Source organism: Saimiri boliviensis, chromosome 17 (assembly GCF_048565385.1).
Source record: "Saimiri boliviensis isolate mSaiBol1 chromosome 17, mSaiBol1.pri, whole genome shotgun sequence".
Taxonomy (NCBI): Eukaryota; Metazoa; Chordata; class Mammalia; order Primates; family Cebidae; genus Saimiri; species Saimiri boliviensis.
The window spans coordinates 5,673,146-5,695,226 of NC_133465.1; the positions used below are offsets into that span (position 1 = coordinate 5,673,146).

Consider the following 22,081-nt stretch of genomic DNA (forward strand, 5'->3'; position numbering starts at 1 on the left):
TTGGGCACCTGAGTTTGTTGCTATTGTTGTTGTTGTTGTTGTTTTGAGACGGAGTCTTGCTCTGTCGCCAGGCTGGAGTACAGTGACATGATCTCAGCTCACTGCAACCTCCGCCTCCTGGGTTCAAGCGATTCTCCTGCCTCAGCCTCCTAAATAGCTGGCACTACAGGCATGTACCACCATGCCCAGCTAATTTTTCTATTTTTAGTAGAGACAGGTTTCACCGTGTTGGCCAAGATGGTCTCAATCCCTTGACCTCATGATCTGACCGCCTTCGCCTACCGAAGTGTTGGGATTACAGGCATGAGCCACCACGCCCAGCCTGACACCCAAGTTTTAAACCACATGCCTCTGCATCTTGTGCCCACTGTCAGAAAAAAACTTTTGCAGGCATTCTTGGTTGGGCACGGTGGCTCACGCCTGTAAACACAGCACTTTGGGAGGTCGAGGTGGGGTGGATCATCTGATGTCAGGAGTTCAAGACCAGCCTGGCCAACATGGTGAAACCCCATCTCTACTAAAAATATAAAAATTAGCTGGGCATGGTGGCGCACATCTATAATCCCAGCTACTCAGGAGGCTGAGGCAGGAGAATTGCTTGAACCTCGGAGACGGAGGTTGCAGTGAGTCGAGATCGTGCCACTGCAATCCAACCTGGATGACAGAGTGAGACTTGGTCTCCAAAAAACATTAAACAAATAATACAGGCATTCTCATGTTGAGTTCTGCCTGCCTTGTCCCACTGCTTGCTTTTTCAGACAAGCCTCCCTCAGGCTAAACCTGGGTTTACCCAAGGCAAGAGGAAATGTCTGATGCACTGGACTCGGCAAGTCCATGCCAGTTACTTCTGGGAGAACACTGATCTTTTCTTTGCAGGATGACGACCCACTCTCCCCTTTTTTTTCTTTTTTTTTTTTAATTTAATTTTTAAAGATGGGGTTGCACCATGATGGCTAGGCTGGTCTTGAACTCCTGACCTCAGGTGATCCACCCACCTCCCACTCTCCCTTTAAACACAAACTCCCAAAGAGGTCCCTCCCACAGCCAGGGCTCCAGGAGGTCAGTGGCTCTCTTTTCCCTCCAGCCTCCTCTCTCAGATGGCTGAGAGTTCTCGCCAGTAAACTATTTCTTTTATAATATCATTGAGATCGAAAACGAAATGAAATCTGGACCTTCGGTATGTCTCGTCACCATGGAAACAGCTTCAAGCCTGAGTGCCTCCAAGAGATATGGGTGTAGTTCTTCCAACTGCCCTGGAAATAAGTGACTGAGAACTGGGCAGTGCCGGAACAAGGTCCTGTTGAATTAGCAGCAGTTTTAATAACGACCGCAGCAGGCTCCACAAAGGATTAGCTCATCAGCAGCAGCAGCAGCAGCATCAACCTGTATTTTCCATTTTCATCAGTGTGCTGGCTTGGTCCAGAACCAGCCAAACGAATGACAGCACAGATCACTCTGTCTGCATTGGGAAGGGATGCTTTAAACTCTTATTAAGGCGGTGCAAAGAGCGTGGTAGGAAAAAAACATTAACAGTAATACATTTTAAGACCATTCTGTGGAAGCATTTTTGCTTCTGGGAATGGGAAACTAAAATTTCCCCAAGAGGCTTCATTATTAAAGCCATAAATAAAACATCCCTGATTCAACTGCTTGGTTGCTTTGCTTGCACGGCCTTGCTCTGGCGAGGTGGCTCAAAATTTGAGGCAGACGTGTCCAGGGGAAGCCAGGGAGGCGAGTGGATTTGACAGCACTGGGCCTCCTCCTCTCCAGCATGTTGCCTGCACACCAGAGCAGAGTGCAGGGATAACGAATGCATTTTGCTCTATTGAAGAGCACCGGAGAGGGTTAGCAGAAAATTCAAGGATGATTTTTCCAGCTGATGTTCCCCTACCTTTCTTCTTTCCATAATCGTGCACGCTCTCCTCTAGAAGTAAAAACAAGCAGTATGGTGCAAGGACCACTAGCTGGCTTGGTTTCAAGTCCTAGGGTTGCTGCTTACTAGGCCCAGTAACCATGATTACTTACCTTCTCTGGGTGTCAGTCCTGTGTAGAGGTGGGCTTAGAGGGATGAGTGTTGAATCCTAAATATCCTATGTGCTCACAGTGTTCACCCTAACGACTTCCAATGAATCAGTAAAAAGACAAGTAACACTTGCCAAGACCCATCTGTGCCGGGCACTTTGTGGTTATCATTATATTTGCCCTCACAATAATTTATGTGGTTGCTGGTATTCCCTATTTACAGATGACGGAAACGAGACCTCATAATTGCAGTGACTTTCTCCAAATGGTGAGTGTGTAAACACGCAACCAGGACTCAATCTCCATCTGTCCAACTCCAAAGCCAGGGTTTTTTCCACATGACTCTGTTGCTTTCTTAGCTCATGAGCTCAGGATACATCATTAGTTTAATTGAAAATAAATATAACTCACCAGGCATGGTGGCTCACGTCTGTAATCCCAGCACTTTGGGAGGCCAAGGTGGGTAGATCACCTGAGGTCAGGAGTTCGAGACCAGCCTGACCAATATGGAGAAACCCCGTCTCTACTAATAAAGTACAAAAAATTAGCCAGGCGTGGTGGCACATGCCTGTAATCCCAGCTGCTTGGAAGGCCGAGGCAGGAGAATTGCTTGAACCTGGGAGGCAGAGGTTGCAGTGAGCCGAGATCTTGCCACTACACTCCAGCCTGGGCAACAAGAATGAAACTTTGTCTCAAAGAAAGAAAAAGAAAAAGAGAGAGAAAGAGAGAGAGAGAGAGAGAGAGAGAGAGAGAGAAGGGAGGGAGGGTGGGAGGGTGGGGGAGGCAGGTGGGAATGAAGAAAAGAGAGAAAGAAAATAAATATAACTCAATAGTCTCAATAGTTCTCTCATAGCTTTCAAATAATTTGCTAATGGCTCAAAAACTTTGGATTCTCTAGCGATTCTGTCATTAAAATAATTTCTTATCATTGGGAATTACAGGTACCTTACATGCAGCATTAACTTTCAATCCTTGGCTTGTTCCAAGCTGCCCTGGAGAATTACCTCTGAATGGCTCCATAGAGATGTTGTCATATGTTAGAAAACCATAGTCACTTTCCCATGGGCAAGGGTTTGGATGTTTTTTATCTTTTACAATCATCTGAGCAAGTGAAAGCAACATTTTTTTCCCTCAAAATAAATATAAGGCTGGGCATGGTGGTGGCATGCCTGTAATCCCAGCACTTTGGGAAGCCGAAGCAGGTGGATCACTTGAGGCCAGGAGTTCGAGACCAGCCTGGCCAATGTGGTCTCTACTAAAAATACAAAAATTAGCCAGGAGAGGTGGCACAAGCCGGTAGCCCCAGCTACCCGGAAGGCTGAGATAAGAGGATCACATGAGCCCGGGAGGTGGAGGCTGCAGTGAGCCTTGATCATGCCACCGTACTCCTGCCTGGGTAACCAGAGTGAGAGACGCTGCCTCCAAAAAAAAAAAAAGAAAAAAAAAGAAAAGAAAAAATATAAAAGCATAGTGCCACAATCAATAGGGCCAAACTCCTGTAAAGCTGAACTGCTATAAAATAAAGGTATACATCCCTCAGTTCTAAGCTCTGTGTTTCCAATGCTTGAAAGGCCAGGATTTCCATTTTATGAAAGAAAAAAAAAAAAAGAATAAAACATGAGAGAACAAAATAGCCATGACATTTTGGGTGTGTGCTCAAATCTGCCAGGCAGTTTCCTTCTGGTAGATTTTCACGGCAGGCTGGGGCCACAGATAGGGTGTGGGCTTCACAGAATCAGAACAAGAGTTAAAATCCTCACTCTGGCTGACGCCCTTCTTGGCTTCAGCCCACCTGCACCCAGGTGATAAAAATAAAAAATACAAGATCCTCGCTCCTTCACAGACATGCTATTTATATTTCTCGAACCTCAGTTTCTTCTTCTGTAAAATGGGGGGATTGTGAGAACTGAACAAATAATGTGCATAAAGAGCAAGTATACTCTCCATCCCACTCTCAATTCAAAATAGACTTGTGCCATGTGTGATAATTATCATCTTCTTTTTTTTTTTTTTTTGAGACAGAGTCTTGCTCTGTTGCCCAGGCTGGAGTGCAGTGGCACAGTCTCAGCTCATTGCAACCTCTGCATCCTGGGATCAAGAGATTCTCCTGCCTCAGTCTCCTGAATAGCTGGGATTACAGGCACTTACAGCACCACACCCAGCTAATTTTTTGCATTTTTAGTAGAGATGGGGTTTCACCATGTTGTCCAGGATGGTCTCGATCTCTTGAACCTTGTGATCCGCCTGCCTTAGCCTGCCAAAGTGCTGGGATTACAGGCGTGAGCCACCGCGCCCAGTCAACAATCATCTTCTTGACTCCTTACTTTGGGCTGAACCTTTTCTACAGATTATCTAAGGGAAATCAGTATTTCAGCTCAGTTGCTCACAAGCCATTTACTGGCTTTAGATGAAAGGCTTTATGAGTAATTGCTTCAGCAGAAAGCAGGTGCCCGTGAGGGTCCAGTGGTCCTGTGTGAGGGTCCTGGCTGATGTGGCTGGAGATTTGGCCCAAAGTGGGGAGGACTAATCTCATCCTCTCACACTGCAAAATTAGTACCGCCGCTTTCCGCTTCCTTGGATTGGTTTCCCTACTAGACTAGGCATGTAATAGATGTCCAAAAAAATGCTTGTAAGATAAATAAATGCAAATAAACTGAACCATTTACCTATTACTGAAACATTTTATGCTTAACTTCTCTATCTCCTATTAATGACATGCTTCAACAGATTTTTTTTAAGTTGTTAATTCTCTACCATCATCCAATTCAAGGGCCATCAAGCATTTATTCAACACCTTTTTTTTTTGAGACAAAGGCTAGCTCTGTCACCCAGTCGGCTCACTGCCTCCCAGGTTCACACAATTCTCCTGCCTCAGCCTCCCAAGTAGCTGGAATTACAGGTGCCCACCACCATGCCCAGCTAATTTTTGATGGTGTTTCACTGTGTTGGCTAGGCTAGTCTCAAACTCCTGACCTCATGATCTGCCTGCCTCGGCCTCCCAGAGTGCTGGGATTACAAGAGTGAGCCACCACACCCAGCCTTCAGCACCTATTATTAATGTAGAGGGCTAAGGATTACATATGTAATCCATTAGAATGTATTAAAAAACAACAAAGCCCAGCATAAAAATATTGAGCTATGAAACGCATAATACTTTCCAGGTAGCATTGACTTTTGTAGGTGTTTTGTTCATGTTAATTCTCTGATTTGCATTCCCTGAGCTCTTATTAAGCAGTCAAGGTGGGCAGACTGGGAAAGTGTCCTGTGAAGCAACATCAGAATTAATGTGGCAACATGCCGAAACCCCATTTCTACAAAAATTAGCTGGGTGTGGTGGTGTACGCCTGTGGTCCCAGCTACTTGGGAGGCTGAGGTGGGAAGATCACCTGAGCCTGGGAGGTTGAGGCTGCAGTGAGCAGAGATTGCACCACTGCACTCCACCCTGGGTGACAGAGCCGGACCCTGTCGTGAAGAAAAAAAAAAGATTTAACAAGGCTAAAATTTGGAACATCGTTTAGTAATGAGACCTTGCAAAACCTCAATTTCATTATCTACAAAATGGGGATAGTGTCCTCTCCCCTCCCTTTCTCCCAGCAGAGAAATAAGCGCTTGAAAGAATGAGGACCCAAAGCTGGCTTGAGATTGGTCGTCTCATGCACATTCTTTTTGCTCTCTTCATTCTGTGCAAAAGGCAAACAAGAATAAAATGGTAACAGGCACATCCACTGAAGCAAAACAGGTCATAGGAAGAAGTTGGAAGAAGATAATATATTGACTGAAGGACAAATAAAAGTCAACTGTAGCTGGGCCCAGAATGGGTAGGTGAAAATGTCTGGGAAGGAGAAAAGGTATGCCCTTTTTAATAGAACAGGCTTTTTTTTTTTTTTTAAAGACAGGGTCTCACTGTCACCCAGGCTGGAGTCTGGTGGCATGATCAAGACTCACTGCAGCCTCAACTTTCTGGGCTCAAGTGATCCTCCCACCTCAGCCTCCCAAGTAGCTGGACTGCAGATGTGTGCCACCATGCCTGGCTGATTTTACTTTTTATACAAATGGGGTCTCACTCTGTTGCCCAGGCTGGTCTTGAACTCCTGGACTCAAGCTATCCTTCTGCGTTGGCCTGCTAAAATGCTGGGATTACGAGCCACAGTGCCTGACCATTAAAAAATAAAGTGAAGTAAAATGATGATGATGATGCTGGGACAAAATTGGTTAGCTTATGTTAAATGAAGGCACCAGCTCCCAACATTTACTTACAATAACTGGATATACAAGACCATGTGAACATATGAATCAGACTGGAGGAAGCGTACTTGGCAAACAAAAGCAGATTAGGATGATAGAATCGCCTTGCCCAGTGCCTGGAATCAAACACATGTTTAATAAATGTGTTGAAAAAAGTCAGAAAATTTGATACGCCATGTTATAACTTATGAATACTGGTCTCTGTTAGCCAACCATTCAGAGATGATGCCATCCCTTTCTGACACAATTTTGTTGTTTTACTTTTTTTCCTTTTACTTCATGCAATACTATTTCCAAAGAAATTGCTGTCATCAGAAAGTTTGTAGAGTCCATGAACATGGGGCTTAGTACAGAGAACTGGATAAAGGTCACTCATGCATTTGATACGCAAAGCCAGGAGAAGCATTTGCAGATAAGCAGGAGACCTGCTGTTTCTTCATTAGTTGGCTGACTGTCCTTGGGAAAAACAGTCCTTTAGGGCAGGTGTCCCCAAACTTTTTACACAGGGGGCCAGTTCACTGTCCCTCAGACCATTGGAGGGCCGCCACATACTGTGCTCCTCTCACTGACCACCAATGATGAAAGAGGTGCCCCTTCCTGAAGTGCGGCGGCGGGTTGGGGGGGGCCGGATAAATGGCCTCAGGGGGCCGCATGCAGCCCACGGGCCGTAGTTTGGGGACGCCTGCTTTACGGGTTAGTCAACAGATGTGTGACTGGGTTTAGATAGCTGCAGGCCTTTAAGTACTTTAAATGTGAAAGGTCAAGATCAAACACACTGGGTCAACGAAGACAGATGAGCTCTTCAAAGAGTTAATATTTGAAAACTTTTATTTTCTCAAATGAGCACCAACACAGATTGGAAATATGACGGAAACAATGCACTTTTCTCTAATACTGAATCACTATGTACAAATACAGGAGAAGGTGAAGACAAAGTATTTGAAAACAATTACCTTTGTTATAGAAGCAAAGTGACCTGAAAAATGCCACCAAAGAAAACGAAAACCCAAACCCAACGAATACAGTTTGTAAACACAACCATAAACAGACAGATTCTGTACTGAAAGATAGTCTCTGCAGGTTGGGAAAAGGGAACTCCCACTTTCACCGAAATGTTATACGAAAACATATGGGCAGATAGAATTTGGTAACATGAGAATAGCTTTCATAGTTTCTTCTTGGCTTTACCTTTTACTGCCAGTAGATTTCATAACTATTTTAATTTTAAAAAATTAAATCTCTCTTTCCTCTATCTAGATAACTAGCATGTTTTCTCATTTGAGGCAGATTCCTTTAAAATATGTAAGTTGATTGTGTTCAAGATTTGATTTCTCAGCCTCTTACTGAACCTGAGGCAATTCGACCTTAAAAAAAAAAAAAAAAAAAAAAAAAAAAGCTGTTTACCACTAAGATATGTGTATTATTTTATTAATGTTCTTTTAACCCAAACCAGTTAATGTTTAACATGATGTGGCTTCTAAAACAGCTGGAGCCCGGTGATATGTGATTAATACACTCTCGTCTCAGAAGCACAGATTTGACTCCGCTCCGTCTTCACAGGCAACAGATTTCCTTTCCAGTCTGTAAAAGCTGAGCACACAAAGCAAGAAAAAGGAGCAAACCCGCAACAGCTCCGTGCTCAGGAAAACGAAAAGTCCTCGTGGGTTCTGCTGTTGGTCCGCTCGGAAACAGAAACAACCAGAGAGAAAGAGAAGAAAAACTTTATGCGCCCGAGGTGTAAACTGTAGTTACAGTGTCCCCACTCCAGAAGAAAACAGGAGGCAAAAGATTTTCGATAAAAATCGAAAGTGCTTTTTATAAACGCACGCGTGCACACACACGCACAATTAAAAACATGATTCGGATTTGTTGAAAAATCTTCCAACAGGAAGAATCACTGTAAGTTGTTACTACTAAATTAACTTGGTTTCATTTATTTTCTTTTCTAGCCAATACTAGTGCAAGAAAATATTTCCGTTTTCAACCTGGTTAATGTACTGCAGAGTCTGTTCCACTGCGGGAAAAAAATGCAGAGGCATTGCTTTAAAGCCTTGATCCAGATGAAAGTGATAGAGACCTTAAAAAAAACCCAAACGTGTATTGGTGATCACCGTTTCCCTTAAAATATACTTCAAGAAATGCAAAAGAAACCATCGATTTTAAAATGAAAATAAAAAGTGCTCTCAGGGGATCTGAGAAAACAGCACCAAATATATTATTTAAAAAATTAAATATTATTTACAAAAGTATATTTTACAAGCAACTGTTTCTTTTATATATATCCGTTTGAAAATCTCTTTATAAAGGGGTCACTTCTCTTGCACACACTGATCCACCAGTAAAAACACACTCTAGCCTATCCTCATGAACTCAGGAAAAACTCAGTCAGGTCCAGCTGACAACTTCTGGGTATCGGGTTTGGCTGTATTTGATTAATGTCAAATCAACCCATCGGCAGCCTGACACTAATGTCCTGGGTCCCAAGGGGTCTGGGTCTACTCCAGGGTAGCCAAGGTCATATGACCGAGGGTGGCACAGGGGAGGTGGAGCTGGTCTGCCAGCTGGACTTCAGTTCAAAACGAAGGCAGCTGCTGGCTGAGGTATAGAACTTCATGCCTTTTCCTTTCTCACGTCTGCTTACCCTGTCTCTACTCCCCACACCCCACACCCAAGCTTTACCAACTCCAATTCCCCCAACCCACCTGGGGTGAATGAATGAGGTCTTTGGTTATGCTCTAAGTCAATAATTTGGTGAGGAAATTAAAGAATGAACTGACCGAGGCCATGAGTTAATTTAGCATCTCCATAGCTCAGCTGTGGCCTCTCCAATGCTGCTGAATGTTAGATAGACAAGCCATGAACAGAGCTAATGTTGTAAGAAGCACTTTTGGTTTCATTGACACAAAGGGAAAGCCTAATGAGTTTTATTTTCCCCTGTAGTTGTGGAAAAACCAACACTCAGATCTCTCACAGCAAGTATGGCGCCGTGCACCCACTGAAGGCTCAATGGATAGCCATTGAAAAAACAAAAACAAAAACAAACACAAAAACAGAACCAGGGTCTGACAGGAGCCTGCTCTGATCCATGCAACAGTCAAAGGCCTCATCCCCAAGGAAGAACAGTGGCACAGTGGTCTTCTCTGCCCCTTGGAAATTCGAGGGCACCCTGTGTCCAGTTTATGTCAGTCACCACATTCCATTTTTCGTTTGAAAGACAAAAACACCTACCCACGTTTAACCCCCATTTTCTTCTTATGGAAAGCACTATCAGGACAATCCCTGAGCAAAGGGTCTGACGAAAATCCATAAAGGGAGAAAGACTATTTCCTTGAGGAAGCGAAGGGCGAGAGCAGGGGAAATCCACAGCTTCTGTGCCGGGAAGCCAGCTTCGGAATGTGCAAGTGGAAAAATGATTTCATTGAGAACTTGGGCCTCTGAGCCAGAGAAACTGCTCTTCTGGGAGCAGAAATTAAATACTTCTTCTGAACCTCAGTCTACCTTGCAGTAAAGTGGGGAGAACGACTTGATCTCCCAGGCTACGAAAGCCCTGGAAAGATCCGGAGAAGAGCCTTGGGAAGCAAAACTGGATTTCTAAGAATCCCTTTGTCTTACAGGGGCTCTCCGAGAATCCTGGTGCTATCCTGCTTTCTGTCAGTCCTGCCATCTGCCCCTGGGAGGGCAAGCCCACCCCTATCTTGGGTCTCGCATTCCACCATCAGCGCGTGGAGACACACATTTCCACCAAGGACGCGCTCCGAATGGAAGCTGGGTGATTCTGAAAAGCTCCTGGGCTGTTGGCTGCTTTAATCTCAGTTCATCAACTTACAGATTCTCCCCGTGAACTCATTCTTCCGTGAGACTTTCAGAGTGAATTTTCCGAGAGGGTCAGCCTACTTGGAGGAGGAGGCGCTGAGAACTATCTCACATGCGCACGTATCGTAACAGTAACATTTTCGGTCTAAGAAATGAAATTCAGTTAAGTGACTTTCAGTCATGTACTGTGTACTGGCTGAACTGCTGCAGAACAGACTTCACAGTGTTGATTAAATGTAACAAACTCCTCTTTCTCTTATGGGCCTTACAGGGATGCGTTCTCTCCACTTCCCTAATGGAAGGATGTTTGGATGCGGGGAGGGGGTGCTATTAGAATTCGGAACTCCTCCCTGCTGCTGGACCACACTGACCGATTTCTCTCCATGCAAGACATTCTAGCCTAAGTAGGGCAATTAGGGGCATGAGGAACCTACCCGGCAGGTTATCACTAAGCTCAGAGCCTTGGGCCCATGCTTCCTACAGTCCACAGTAACAGGACTGCGGAAAAACACCAGAAACTCTATGAACAAGAAACTGCCGAGCCCACGGAAGCCACTGTAAAACCGAAGAGGAAAGATGCACAGAGCCTGAATGGGTTCAAACCTAAATCCTTCCTGGGATTACTCCTACCAGTTCCCTCCCGCACGCACCACACTCCTCTTACGAGGGGTCAGAAGGAAAGGCAGTCAGAATTGTTAACTGATCCTAATTCTTATTTCTCTGGCTCAACACCTGAGCCATTTCTTCAGGAGCTCCCAAGCCGCAGCCCACTTTGTGCCCTGCTCTCCTCAATTACTCACTTTACCCAGTTGCTGGTCAAAGCCTTTGGGATATTTGGATGTCAAGCCCCTTGCAAATAGCAGTCTCCTCACACCTTACCTCTGGTGGCTAAAGAGGCAAAGATGATGACCGCCCAGAGGCTGAGTGAGGCATGAAGGTCATCGAGCCCACCTGGCCACTGCCTAAGTCTCTCGCTGCTGCCAGGACACACCCCCACTCAGCCCAGGGGAACCATGCCCTTGCCCCGCCAACTAGATAGAATCAGGGCCACATCTTGTGCTCATTTCCTAGCCTGGCACATTTGGTGTCAGGAACAGAAGCTTCTGGTCAGAGAGAATGCAGTCATGAGGTATTTTTTTTTTCCTCTTTGTCCTTTTAGACAAGTCAATTATTTCAAGCCTAAGTTATTAGGTCTCTAGGAGCAGCATGATTTTGTTCCTACCTTCACCCTTCCACCCCTCCCCCGGCCAGGACCCTTAGAGTTTCCCCTTGCCCTCCTCCTCACGCCCCCGTGCCACTGCTCTCCTGACAAGAGGCCATCAGGCAGCTCTCGCATGGGCCCTGGGGCCCTCACCAAGGTGGGCTGCCGCCATGCGGTCAAGGATCTGTTCCTTTTGTTGTTTTGTTTTCAGCCAAAACTAGAACAGAGAGAGAAGCCAGGATCAACTCACAAACAGATACAAAGCAAAGAGACAGAGAGACAGCGATTTAGAGGCCGGTCACCAGAAAGATGGCGTCAGGGTGGGAGGAAGCCCCGGATGGCAAGGCCCCTAAATGGATGGAACCAAGTGTCAGTCACTCTCTCACGCTTGGGAAGAATGTTCGGTTGAATGGCGTTCACGTGGACACTGGGTTGGGTAGATGTTGTCCAATCAGTCCCAGCCATTGTCCTTGATCATGTGTGCTAGTTCAATGATGTATTTGCCTTCTTTATATTTCTGGCTGCTTTCAAAAGCGTGTTCCTAGGAAATAGAGGAAGAAAAGAGATGCCGAATGACTGAAGACAAGAAAATGACTTTTCTTTTTTTTTTTTTTTGAAACGGAGTCTCACTCTGTCACCCAGGCTGGAGTGCAATGATACAATCTCAGCTCACTGCAACCTCCACTTCCCAGGTTTGAGCATACAGTCTCTTGCCTCAGCCTCCCAAGTAGCTGGGATTACAGGTACCTGCCACCATGCCCAGCTAATTTTTGTATTTTTAGCAGAGATGGGGTTTCACCATGTTGGCCAGGCTGGTCTCGAACTCCTGAGCTAAGGTGATCCACCCGCCTTGGCCTCCGAACATACTGGGATTACAGGTGTGAGCCACTATGCTCGGTCAAGAAAATAACTTTTTTTATTTTTTTTTATTTTTTGGAGACAGAGCGTCGCTCTTGTTACCCAGGCTGGAGTGCAATGGCACGATCTCGGCTCACCGCAACCTCCGCCTCCTGGGTTCAAGCAATTCTTCTGCCTCAGCCTCCTGAGTAGCTGGGACTACAGGCACGCGCCACCATGCCCAGCTAATTTTTTGTATTTTTAGTAGAGACGGGGTTTCACCACGTTGACCAGGATGGTCTCGATCTCTCGACCTCGTGATCCACCCGCCTCGGCCTCCCAAAGTGCTGGGATTACAGGCTTGAGCCACCGCGCCCGGCAAGAAAATAACTTTTATAGCAGAGCAGCAGGGGCAGATGACAGGTATCAGGGTCACCGCAGTCTGGTCCCAGCTTCACCCAGACTCTGTGAGATGATTCCTGCCCCTCAAGCTTAGCTCCAGAACTGAGGCAACACCAAGACTTTCTCAATATCACAACAGAATTTTCCAGGAGCTTCGCTCATTTAAGTCTCTGCAATGTCACCCTGTCTGTAAGGTCTTCCCCAACTACCCTACTTAAAATCCCAACTTCCGAGCCGGGCGCGGGGGCTCAAGCCTGTAATCCCAGCACTTTGGGAGGCCGAGGCGGGTGGATCACAAAGTCAAGAGATCGAGACCATCCTGGTCAACTTGGTGAAACCCCGTCTCTACTAAAAATACAAAAAATTAGCTGGGCATGGTGGCGCGTGCCTGTAATCCCAGCTACTCAGGAGGCTGAGGCAGGAGAATTGCCTGAACCTAGGAGGCGGAGGTTGCGGTGAGCCGAGATCGCGCCATTGCACTCCAGCCTGGGTAACAAGAGCGAAACTCTGTCTCAAAAAAAAAAAAAAAAAAAAAATGCCAACTTCCGCTCCAGCACTCCTGTTCGTTCTTCTGCCCTGACCCCTGCCTCAGTGTCCCCTGCTGTGCTGCTCACTTCTGAACGTACATTATAATGTGCATTTCTACTTTATGTATCCTCTGTCTCCCATGACTACAATATAAACTTCATGGAGCACAGAGATGTTCATGTTTAGCTCACTGCTGTAGCCTTAGAAGACTGCCTGGCACGTAACAGAATTTCAAGATATCACTGCTGAATGAATTGGTACATTTACATATATAAACTTATATAAATCTTAGCGGACCTTGGTTTCTGGTGCTAATGGAAGTTTGCCCTGTGGATAGATCCATAAAGTTTCTGTGTCATTCCTGCTAGCTTCTAAGAACACAGGAAAGCCTGGTTCTAATTTTAAATTGTACCTGTGAGACAGGGAGAGGAACAAAATACTGAGAGGCCAGACAGGTCTCCTTTTCAATCGGGGTTTCTCACTGTTTCTATGTCAGTTACGTGGAGACAGAAGCTGTATGAACTCCAGGCTGGAGAACCTGGCAGCTCCTAAGTCCCACCCAATTGCCAGGGCCGCAGAGGGGGAACTTCATACTAACCACCTGGAAGATTCCTTTTCTAAATCCACAGCCCTGTGGGCTTTCCCAGCTAATCAACCCCACCGAAAGCAGCCCTGCATAGGCAGAGGATAAAGGGCACTTTTGTTTGCAGAGACAGACATGTAAGAACTTCTTGGTGTGTTCTCTGAAAAACACTGGTCACCTGTGTCTCAGCTCCATAAGCACAAGCAGTGGACATCAGCCTTTCCCTCGGAGCCCCCAGAATTAGTAAGGAACTGAGGTGGCCCCTTGGAGGGCTCTGGGTCACAGCAGTATCAACTGTGTCTTCTCTTCTAGAGCTCAGGGGCTTTGAGTTTCAGAAGAAGACCTCAGGCACACCACAGCAGCAATGTCCCTGACACTCCATTATTCCGTCTTGGCGCACATGTGTATATCCACAGAGCAATGTGTTTTGGGAATAAGATCTGTTGTTTCATAGTAATAGTAACGTGTTTGGGGGGGGGGCGGGGAGGAAGAAGGAGAAAACAAAACTAAGAAACTGAGTTTCCTATTATGAAAAAAAAACATTCGGCCAGGTGTGGTGGTTCACACCTGCAATCCTAGCCTTTTTTTTTTTTTTTTTTTTTTTTTTTTGAGACGGAGTTTCGCTCTTGTTACCCAGGCTGGAGTGCAATGGCGCGATCTCGGCTCACCGCAACCTCCGCCTCCTGGCTTCAGGCAATTCTCCTGCCTCAGCCTCCTGAGTAGCTGGGATTACAGGCACGCCCCACCATGCCCAGCTAGTTTTTTGTATTTTTAGTAGAGACGGGGTTTCACCATGTTGACCAGGATGGTCTCGATCTCTTGACCTTGTGATCCACCCGCCTCGGCCTCCCAAAGTGCTGGGATTATAGGCTTCAGCCACTGCACCCGGCCAATCCTAACCCTTTGAGAGGCTCAGGCAGGAAGATTGTTTGAGGCCAGGAGTTCGAGACCAGCCTAGGCAACATGACAAAACTTCATCTCTACAAAAAAAAAAAAAAAAAAAAAAATGGCTGGGTATGATGGTGTGCACCTGTGGACCCAGCTACTCATGAGGCTAAGGCAGGAGGATCATCTGGGCCCAGGAGGTTGAGGCCTCCGTGAGCCAGATTGTGCCACAGCCCTCCAGCCTGGGCCCTGTCTCAAAAAATAAAAAATAAAATAAAGTTAAATAAAATAAGTCAGCAGTTCTGAGACACACAAGCACTTGGAAAATGTCAGAACTGGATTCCAGTGGAAAGTGTACTAGACCTGGTTTCAACAGAAACACCCAACTTATCCTGCCTCTACTGCTTCCCAGCACTGAAGCATCACTTACAGAACTGGGAGACTCACACCTGCTTCACACAGGTAACAAGGGAATGAAAGGAAAGTGCCCTGGGCGGGCACATAGGAGATAACGGATCCGTATTTGGGTACTGGGTGCTTCCCTACTGTGCTGTGCACGTCACAGTACTTGTCAGGCTGTTTGATCTGTTTTCATGTTGGTTTTCCTCCTCAGCTGGCATCATGACTGTCAATGCTTTGAGGGCAGGCACTGGAGGTATTTAGTCAAAGGCTTTTGATAAACCTTTGTGGAAAGAATGAATCATTTTACCTGAACCTCAAGCACAGGGCAAAACCAACCAACTCAGGCTTGCCGTGTATCTACAATCCAACACATCTTCGGGGCAAGTGTTGTAAGACAGCCAAGAGTCGGGGAAACAGCGGCAGGGGCAGAACTTTTCTGTACTTGATCTTGTCCATTGCTTCTTGGCATTTGTGGATAATCAAAATCAGAACTGTGTTCCCGACCCCAGATCACCCAGAGGGGGCCTGTGACTATACAGAGGGAGCAGCATGGCCAAGTCCGGCTTCTCCCATAAGAACGACCAAGCCAACCATAGGAAGCCATGGCTAACCCATCTTGGCACCATACAATACACTGTCTAGGGCTTTTTTTTTTTTTTTTAGACAGAGTCTCACTCCGTCGCCCAGGCTGGAGTGCAATGGCTCGATCTCAGCTCACTGCAACCTCTGCCTCCTGGGTTCAAGCGATTCTCCTGCCTCAGTCTCCCGAGTAGCTGGAATTACAGGCGCCCACCACCTATCTGGCTAATTTTTGTATTTTTGGTAGAGATGAGGTTTCACTATATGTTGGCCAGGCTGCTCTCAAACTCCTGACCTTAGATGATCTGCCCGCCTTGGCCTCCCAAACTGCTGAGGTTACAGGCCTGAGCTACCGTGCCTGGCCTCACTTTTGTTTGTAATCCTGAACATTTCCAGGGGGATGGGAAAAATGGAATCTAAAGGCAGTGTTGCCAGGCTCCACTGCCGACTCTACCTGGGGCAGTTTTTTTGTTTGTTTTTTTTTAATCATTTGCACATTTTCAGACTATTTAAATGGAATAATAATTCTATGTCTGGCATCTATTGCTTGCATTATTTTATATGTGTATATTTTTTCCAAAAGATGTTATTTTTAGAGCAGCATTAGGGTCACAGCAAAACTGAGCAGAAAGTACAGAGATTTCCCACATACCCACGACGTACCTGCAGACTCCCCCACTATCCAAATCCCACACCAGATTGGAACATTTGTTACAACGGATGAACCTACATTGACATATCATGATCGCTCTGCGGCAATTCTGACGACTCCTTCAGGCGCCAGAGGCAGGCTGTGAGCCGTATGACAGGAGAGGGAATTTGAGACATTTTACATGGACTAAATTGCCTTTCCAGAGAAAAGAAGACCAACTTTTCAATATCCTCACAATGATAGGGAGGGCAAGAATAGAAAGGATTGTGCAATGCCTGGATGTTCACATACAGGCTGAAAATATCTGCCAATAATAATAACAGTGACAACTGAAGTTAATTTTCACTGCACATACGCTATACACATGGAGATGACCTACGCGTTTTGCAGGCATTATCCTGTTTAACACTCAGACCAACTCTGTGAGTATGAGGAAACTTAGCAGAGAAGCTAAGTAGCCTGTCCAAGGACACAAAGACAAGTCAGTCATGGCTCAAATTTGAACCTGCCTCTAGCCGTCTAGATCAGGCATCCCCAAACTACAGCCTGCGGGCCGCAGGTGGCCCCCTGAGGCCATTTATCCGGCCCCCCGCCGCACTTCAGGAAGGGGCACCTCTTTCATTGGTGGTCAGTGAGAGGAGCACAGTATGTGGCGGCCCTCCAACGGTCTGAGGGACAGTGAACTGGCCCCCTGTGGAAAAAGTTTGGGGACGCCTGGTCTAGATGGTTCTTAACACTAGCTAGAATGATTTTAGGGGCAGTGTCTGTGGTGACGTGCTGACCCCAATGCATGTCAGAACTATCAGTCCCCAATGCTGAAGCAGCAGACTCCGGCCCTTCCTTCCTCTCAGTCTAGCAAAGGACTGCTCACTTTTCCTAGGCCCCAAAGGGACCTTTTCATTTTTTGCTGAGTTAAACAGTGAAAGAATAATTGTCCATTTGGGAGAGGTCCAACCATGACTCCATCTGACAGTGGATGTTAATTAAGGCAGTTTTCGATAATGCCTTGCTCAGGGTCTGGGACCTGAGTGTCCCAGGAATAGTTATTGGAGCATCAAAGTATAGTGGCTTAAGAACATGGGTTCTGGGCCAGGCACGGTGGCTCATGTCTATAATCACAGCACTCTGGGAAGCTGAGGTAGGAAGATTTCTTGAGCTTAGGAGTTCGAGGCCAACCTGAGCAACATAGTGAGATCCTATCTCTATTTATTAGAAAATAAATTTGTTTAATATTAAAAAAAAGGGGGGGGGAGCATGGGCTCTGTGTCAGAATACTACATGGCTACCTCCTTTGAGAATGAAAAGGCTGCTGATATATGCCTGCCATATAGTAAGCTGTCGAGAAATGTTATTTGCCATTACTGTCATTATTTATTAAATCTAAAGGGGTGTGTGTCTCAGGGGTAGGTGTGAAGGAATGAATAGGAGGAGGGAAATATATCAACAAAAAGGGAAGAATGAGTGTGGTGGTGACTATCCTGGTCTAAGACAATTCCACAAGGCCATGGGAAGCAAGTAGAAGAAAGCGTTCTTCTAGCATAAGGCTCTTGGCGATTCCCTTCCCAGCCCTCTACCAACCCGTCTCCTTTATACTTACATATTTCCAGCCCAGAGTGGTTTTGCAGTTTTCACAGTAAATGTCTGCGACTGCATGCAGTCCTGTTAGCAACACTCGTTCTTCTGCAGGCCCACAGCCCACATTAACTCTATGTCAAGGTACAAAAAGAGTGGGTAGTTAGTGACACGCACATCAGTCATTCAAGCTGAGCTTCCAGCAAAAATTAACTGGGCAAGGCTGCCCCAACAGGAGCCCACCCTGAGCTGAGCAGATCTAAACTAGCCCCCAAAAGGTGGCCATGGTGGGGAAATAGCTCAGCTGGAAGGAAATTCAGATCTGAAAGTTCCAAAGGAGCAAGGATACTAAAATAATCTTTATGGTTGAGAGTTTGCTTAACATTTTAATTTTTCTAACAAATACTTTAAATCTGTGACTTAAGGGGACAAGCTGACAGCCACACGGTGAAGTCCACAGCCATGAGCACTGGTCCTCACAGCTTACTGAGGACAGAATGAAGCTGGAGAGGCCAAACATGACAGTACAGCCTGGTTCCGATACAGGAAGGAGTGACCCCTGGGTGCTCAATAGGCTCTGCTCCTTCACAGGGTGCCCAGCTCAAGCCACATGCACCAGATTTCCATTTTTACATTTATCGGGCTTACGTGGCCTCCACCACCTTCCTTTCCCAGGGAAGAGGTGGTAAACCTGGCGCCTGGGGGTGACTGAGGGCCCTGTAAACTGTGCACCTGCACTAAGTGGGCCTGCCTTCCTCTTTAGGTCCCCCAGCAGATTCTGGTGTCTTGTTCACCCCTCTTCTCCCCAGTCACACATCTCAGATCTCACTTGAGCCCATGCTAAGGCTCTCGAAATCTCCTCAGCTTCTTCCCTCTGGGACTATAGTCCTCTGATGTGCCCTTTGAGGGGAATGTGGTGAATATATTATTTTTAGCCAGAGTTGCTGCCAAAAAAATGATCCCCAAAGGTAACTGACTACCAAGTACGGAGAGCAATGCTCCACAGAGTTTTACTGTGGCAGAGAGGGCAGGGTCCATTGTTTAATCATCATCAAGGATTGCTTTTTCCCATCTCTCAAATCTGCACCCTACAAGGAATGTACCATTCAGAGACACTCACACTGAGTTAAAGAGGTATGCTCGTCCTTGACTTCCTTGAAACGACTGAAATGCAAGAAAACAGATTGATAGTTAGACGACCATTTCACCCACCCGTCTGGGAAACCAACCCCAGTCACAGCAAGCATGACCTTCCAGGACTGATGCAGCAAAAGGGTGTACTGAGCCAGTCAGTGGTCCTGCTGGCAGATGGCGTGGGGACGGAGAAGAGGTCATAATAATAGCCACAAAGCTCGATACAGCCCATATTGGACTGTTTTCACTAGCCCAGGTTAAAAAATGAGAACAAAACCCCAAACCCACTATGTCATTAAAAATGTTTTCCCTCTTGACATCGCCTGATATAATTAATTCACCTGAGATCATTGATCCGCACTGGCCTTTCCTGGTCCCACTTTGATTTCAGGAATCTGTGCTGGCCACAGCTTTCCCAGGCTGCCCCAGGCATGGAAACCGCCACGAGCACTTTTTGGTCTCTCGGTCCAGCCCTGCCACGGCACCATACTTACTGCTTGTTACGCCTTCTAGAAGATCCTAAATGCCATGACAGTTTACAATCCTCCTAAATGGGAGCATAGGAGCTCTCCTTTTGAGGTGTAAGAAACTGGCTTTCTACATCACAGAAATGCTGGCGAAGCAGCAATCCTACTTTAACCTCTGGCTTACATACGAGCTTCTTTCTTCTGGCTGGAGGGTGGCAGGAAACAGGATAAACAGGAGCCAGAGCCTGCCATGCAGTCTGGGGTCTGCTTCCACTAACACCAGCCCTGTCCATGTTTCCCTTCTCTGGTTACACCGAGAAGTCTGCCTGACATGAGCCAGCCATGTTCTGCACTGCTGCCCGAATTTTTAATGTGGTCTAACAATAGTATCCTGAATTTAACATCTTAGTTTGCTCTGAAAACCACTCTAAAAACAAACAAACAAACAAACAAAGGAGGTGAGTGGCTAACAGATGGCCAGAGGACACACAGATCAGCACGCGAAACAATCATTTTTCTCAGATGCACAGGAGATCAAGGACCAGTGCTGACACAGCCAGTGTGAAAGACAAAATTCTTTTTCCTTTTTTTTGAGATGGAGTCGCCCAGGTCAGAGGGCAATGGTACAATCTTGGCTCAATGCACCTCAGTCTTCCGAGTTCAAGCGATTCTTCGGCCTCCACCTCCTGAGTAGCTGGGATTACAGGCGTGCACCACAACGCCTGGCTAATTGTATTTTTTGTAGGAGAGACGGGGTTTCTCTATGTTGGTCAGGTTGGTCTCAAACTCCTGACCTAGTGATCTGCCTATCTCAGCCTCCCAAACAAAGTGCTGGGATTACAGGCTTAAGCCACCATGCCCAGCCTCCTTTTAGGGGTCTTGAAACATCCCTGGGGACTATAGCAGCTTCCAGGCTACGAGTGAGCAGCTGTAAGTGTCAAAGCCTCAAAACCTGGCCCCTGGAAGTCCATGCTGAGTGTCTGTGTAAGACAATGTCCCAGTGACACAGGTCTAGAACTGGCCCCATTGTTTATTCAATCTTGGAACACAAACATCCCTCCAGGGCCCTGCCTCTCCAGCCTCTTCTCTTGCTACTTCCCTATTACGTCCTTCACTCTAGTCAGGCCAAACCACACACAATTCTTGGAAGTTGCATTACACTAACTCTGCCCATGAAGTTCCCTCTGATGGGGAGACTCTTCCACCTGACTCAACAAGCCTCAGTTCAGCTCCCCTCTTTCATTAAGCTTTCCCTAACCTCCCCAGAAAAAGGCACCCAATAACACCCACGTTCTGGACTCTTCATATTCCCCACATTTCCTTTGTCTTTCTTTCCTTTTCTCCTCCCCTCAACCCTCCCCAGCCAAGGGATAGAGACTTGCTCTGTCACCCAGGCTGGAGTGCAGTAGTGTGACCATGACTCACTAAAGCCTCCACCTTCTGTGCTCAAGTGATCCTCCTTCCTGAGCCTCCCAAGTAACTGGGACCACAGTTACTAGGACCAACTGACTGGGACCACAGGTGCATACCACCATAACCAGCCATTTAAAAAAAAAAAAAAAGTTTTAGAGACAGGGTCTTGCCATGTTGCCCAGGCTGGTCTTGAAATTCTGGGCTCAGGCAATCCGCCTACCTCAGCTTCCCAAAGTGCTGGGATTACAGGCGTGAGCCACCGCACCCAGCCTGTTTTCCTCTGTCTTAGCACTAGCATCCTGGATTGAAATTATCTGTTTATTTATCTCACTCCCTTAGCAAACTGTGAGCTCCCTGAAGGCGTGAGCCATGTCTTCAGTCTCTCTCTAGTCACATCAAAGGACTACAGTGCCACAGGGAAGAAGCTGAGGTTATTCCCCAACACATAAGCATGTGCACCTGGCACACCGTAGCCATTTATTAAATATTCTGAGTAAACTGTCTCTAGTTTCTTTTGTTTTCTATAAACAACTTTACTGAACTTTTAAGTGACATAATAAACAGTATATATTTGAAGTGTGCTATTGGATGAATTTTCGTATCTGTATATACCCGTGAAACCATCACCACAATCAAGATTAAACTACCCATCACCCCTAAACACCGCCTCATATCCTTCTGAATCCTCCCTTCCTCATCCCCTTCCCACTTATAGATTCATAGGTAATTACAGCTTTCTGTCACTATAATTTATATTTTCTGGAATTTTTTTGAGACAAGGTCTTGCTCTGTCACCTAGGCTAGAGTACAGAGGCACAATCATGGCTCACTGCAGCCTTGATCTCCTGGGCTCAAGTGATCCTTCTGCCTCAACCTCGTGAGTAGCTGGGACTACAAGTGCACACCTCCACACCTGGCTAATTTCGGATCTTTTGTAGAGACGGGATCTTGCCATGTTGCCCAGGCTGGTCTCGAACTCCTGAGCTCAAGAGATTCACCCAATCCGCCTGCCTCAGGCTCCCAAAGTGCTGGGATTACAGATGTGAGTCACGGCGTCCAGTCTAGAATTTTTTAAATAAATGAAATGTATTTTCACTTACAGTGTATATGCGTTTGTCTGACTTTTTTCACTCAGCACAATTCTTTTAGGATTCATTCATGTTGAACATTATCAACAGTTTATTCCCTTTTTGTTGCTGAATAGTAAGTATTCCATTCAAGGGATATCACAGTTCATTTATTTTTGGTTTGATCTTAATAAGAGATTTGGACTAGCTGACCAAGTCCCCTTTTAGCTTCAAAATCATGTTCTTTTTTTTTTGTTGAGACGGAGTTTCGCTTTTGTT

At 46.2% G+C, this 22,081-nt stretch overlaps 1 protein-coding gene across 1 annotated transcript in view; it reads right to left on the minus strand.

Moving 5' to 3' along the window:
* Positions 1–7,072: 7,072 nt before the first annotated feature.
* The window catches only part of YPEL2 (yippee like 2), a 48,082-nt gene continuing 33,073 nt past the window's right edge, over positions 7,073–22,081 (minus strand). Inside the window, exons 2-4 of the mRNA XM_039476731.2 lie at positions 18,842–18,885; positions 17,747–17,855; positions 7,073–11,822 (exon numbers count right to left, since the gene is read on the minus strand). Coding sequence (XP_039332665.1) covers positions 11,733–11,822; positions 17,747–17,855; positions 18,842–18,885 — 243 coding nt within the window. The 3' untranslated portion in view covers positions 7,073–11,732. The remainder of the gene's footprint in view (positions 11,823–17,746; positions 17,856–18,841; positions 18,886–22,081) is intronic.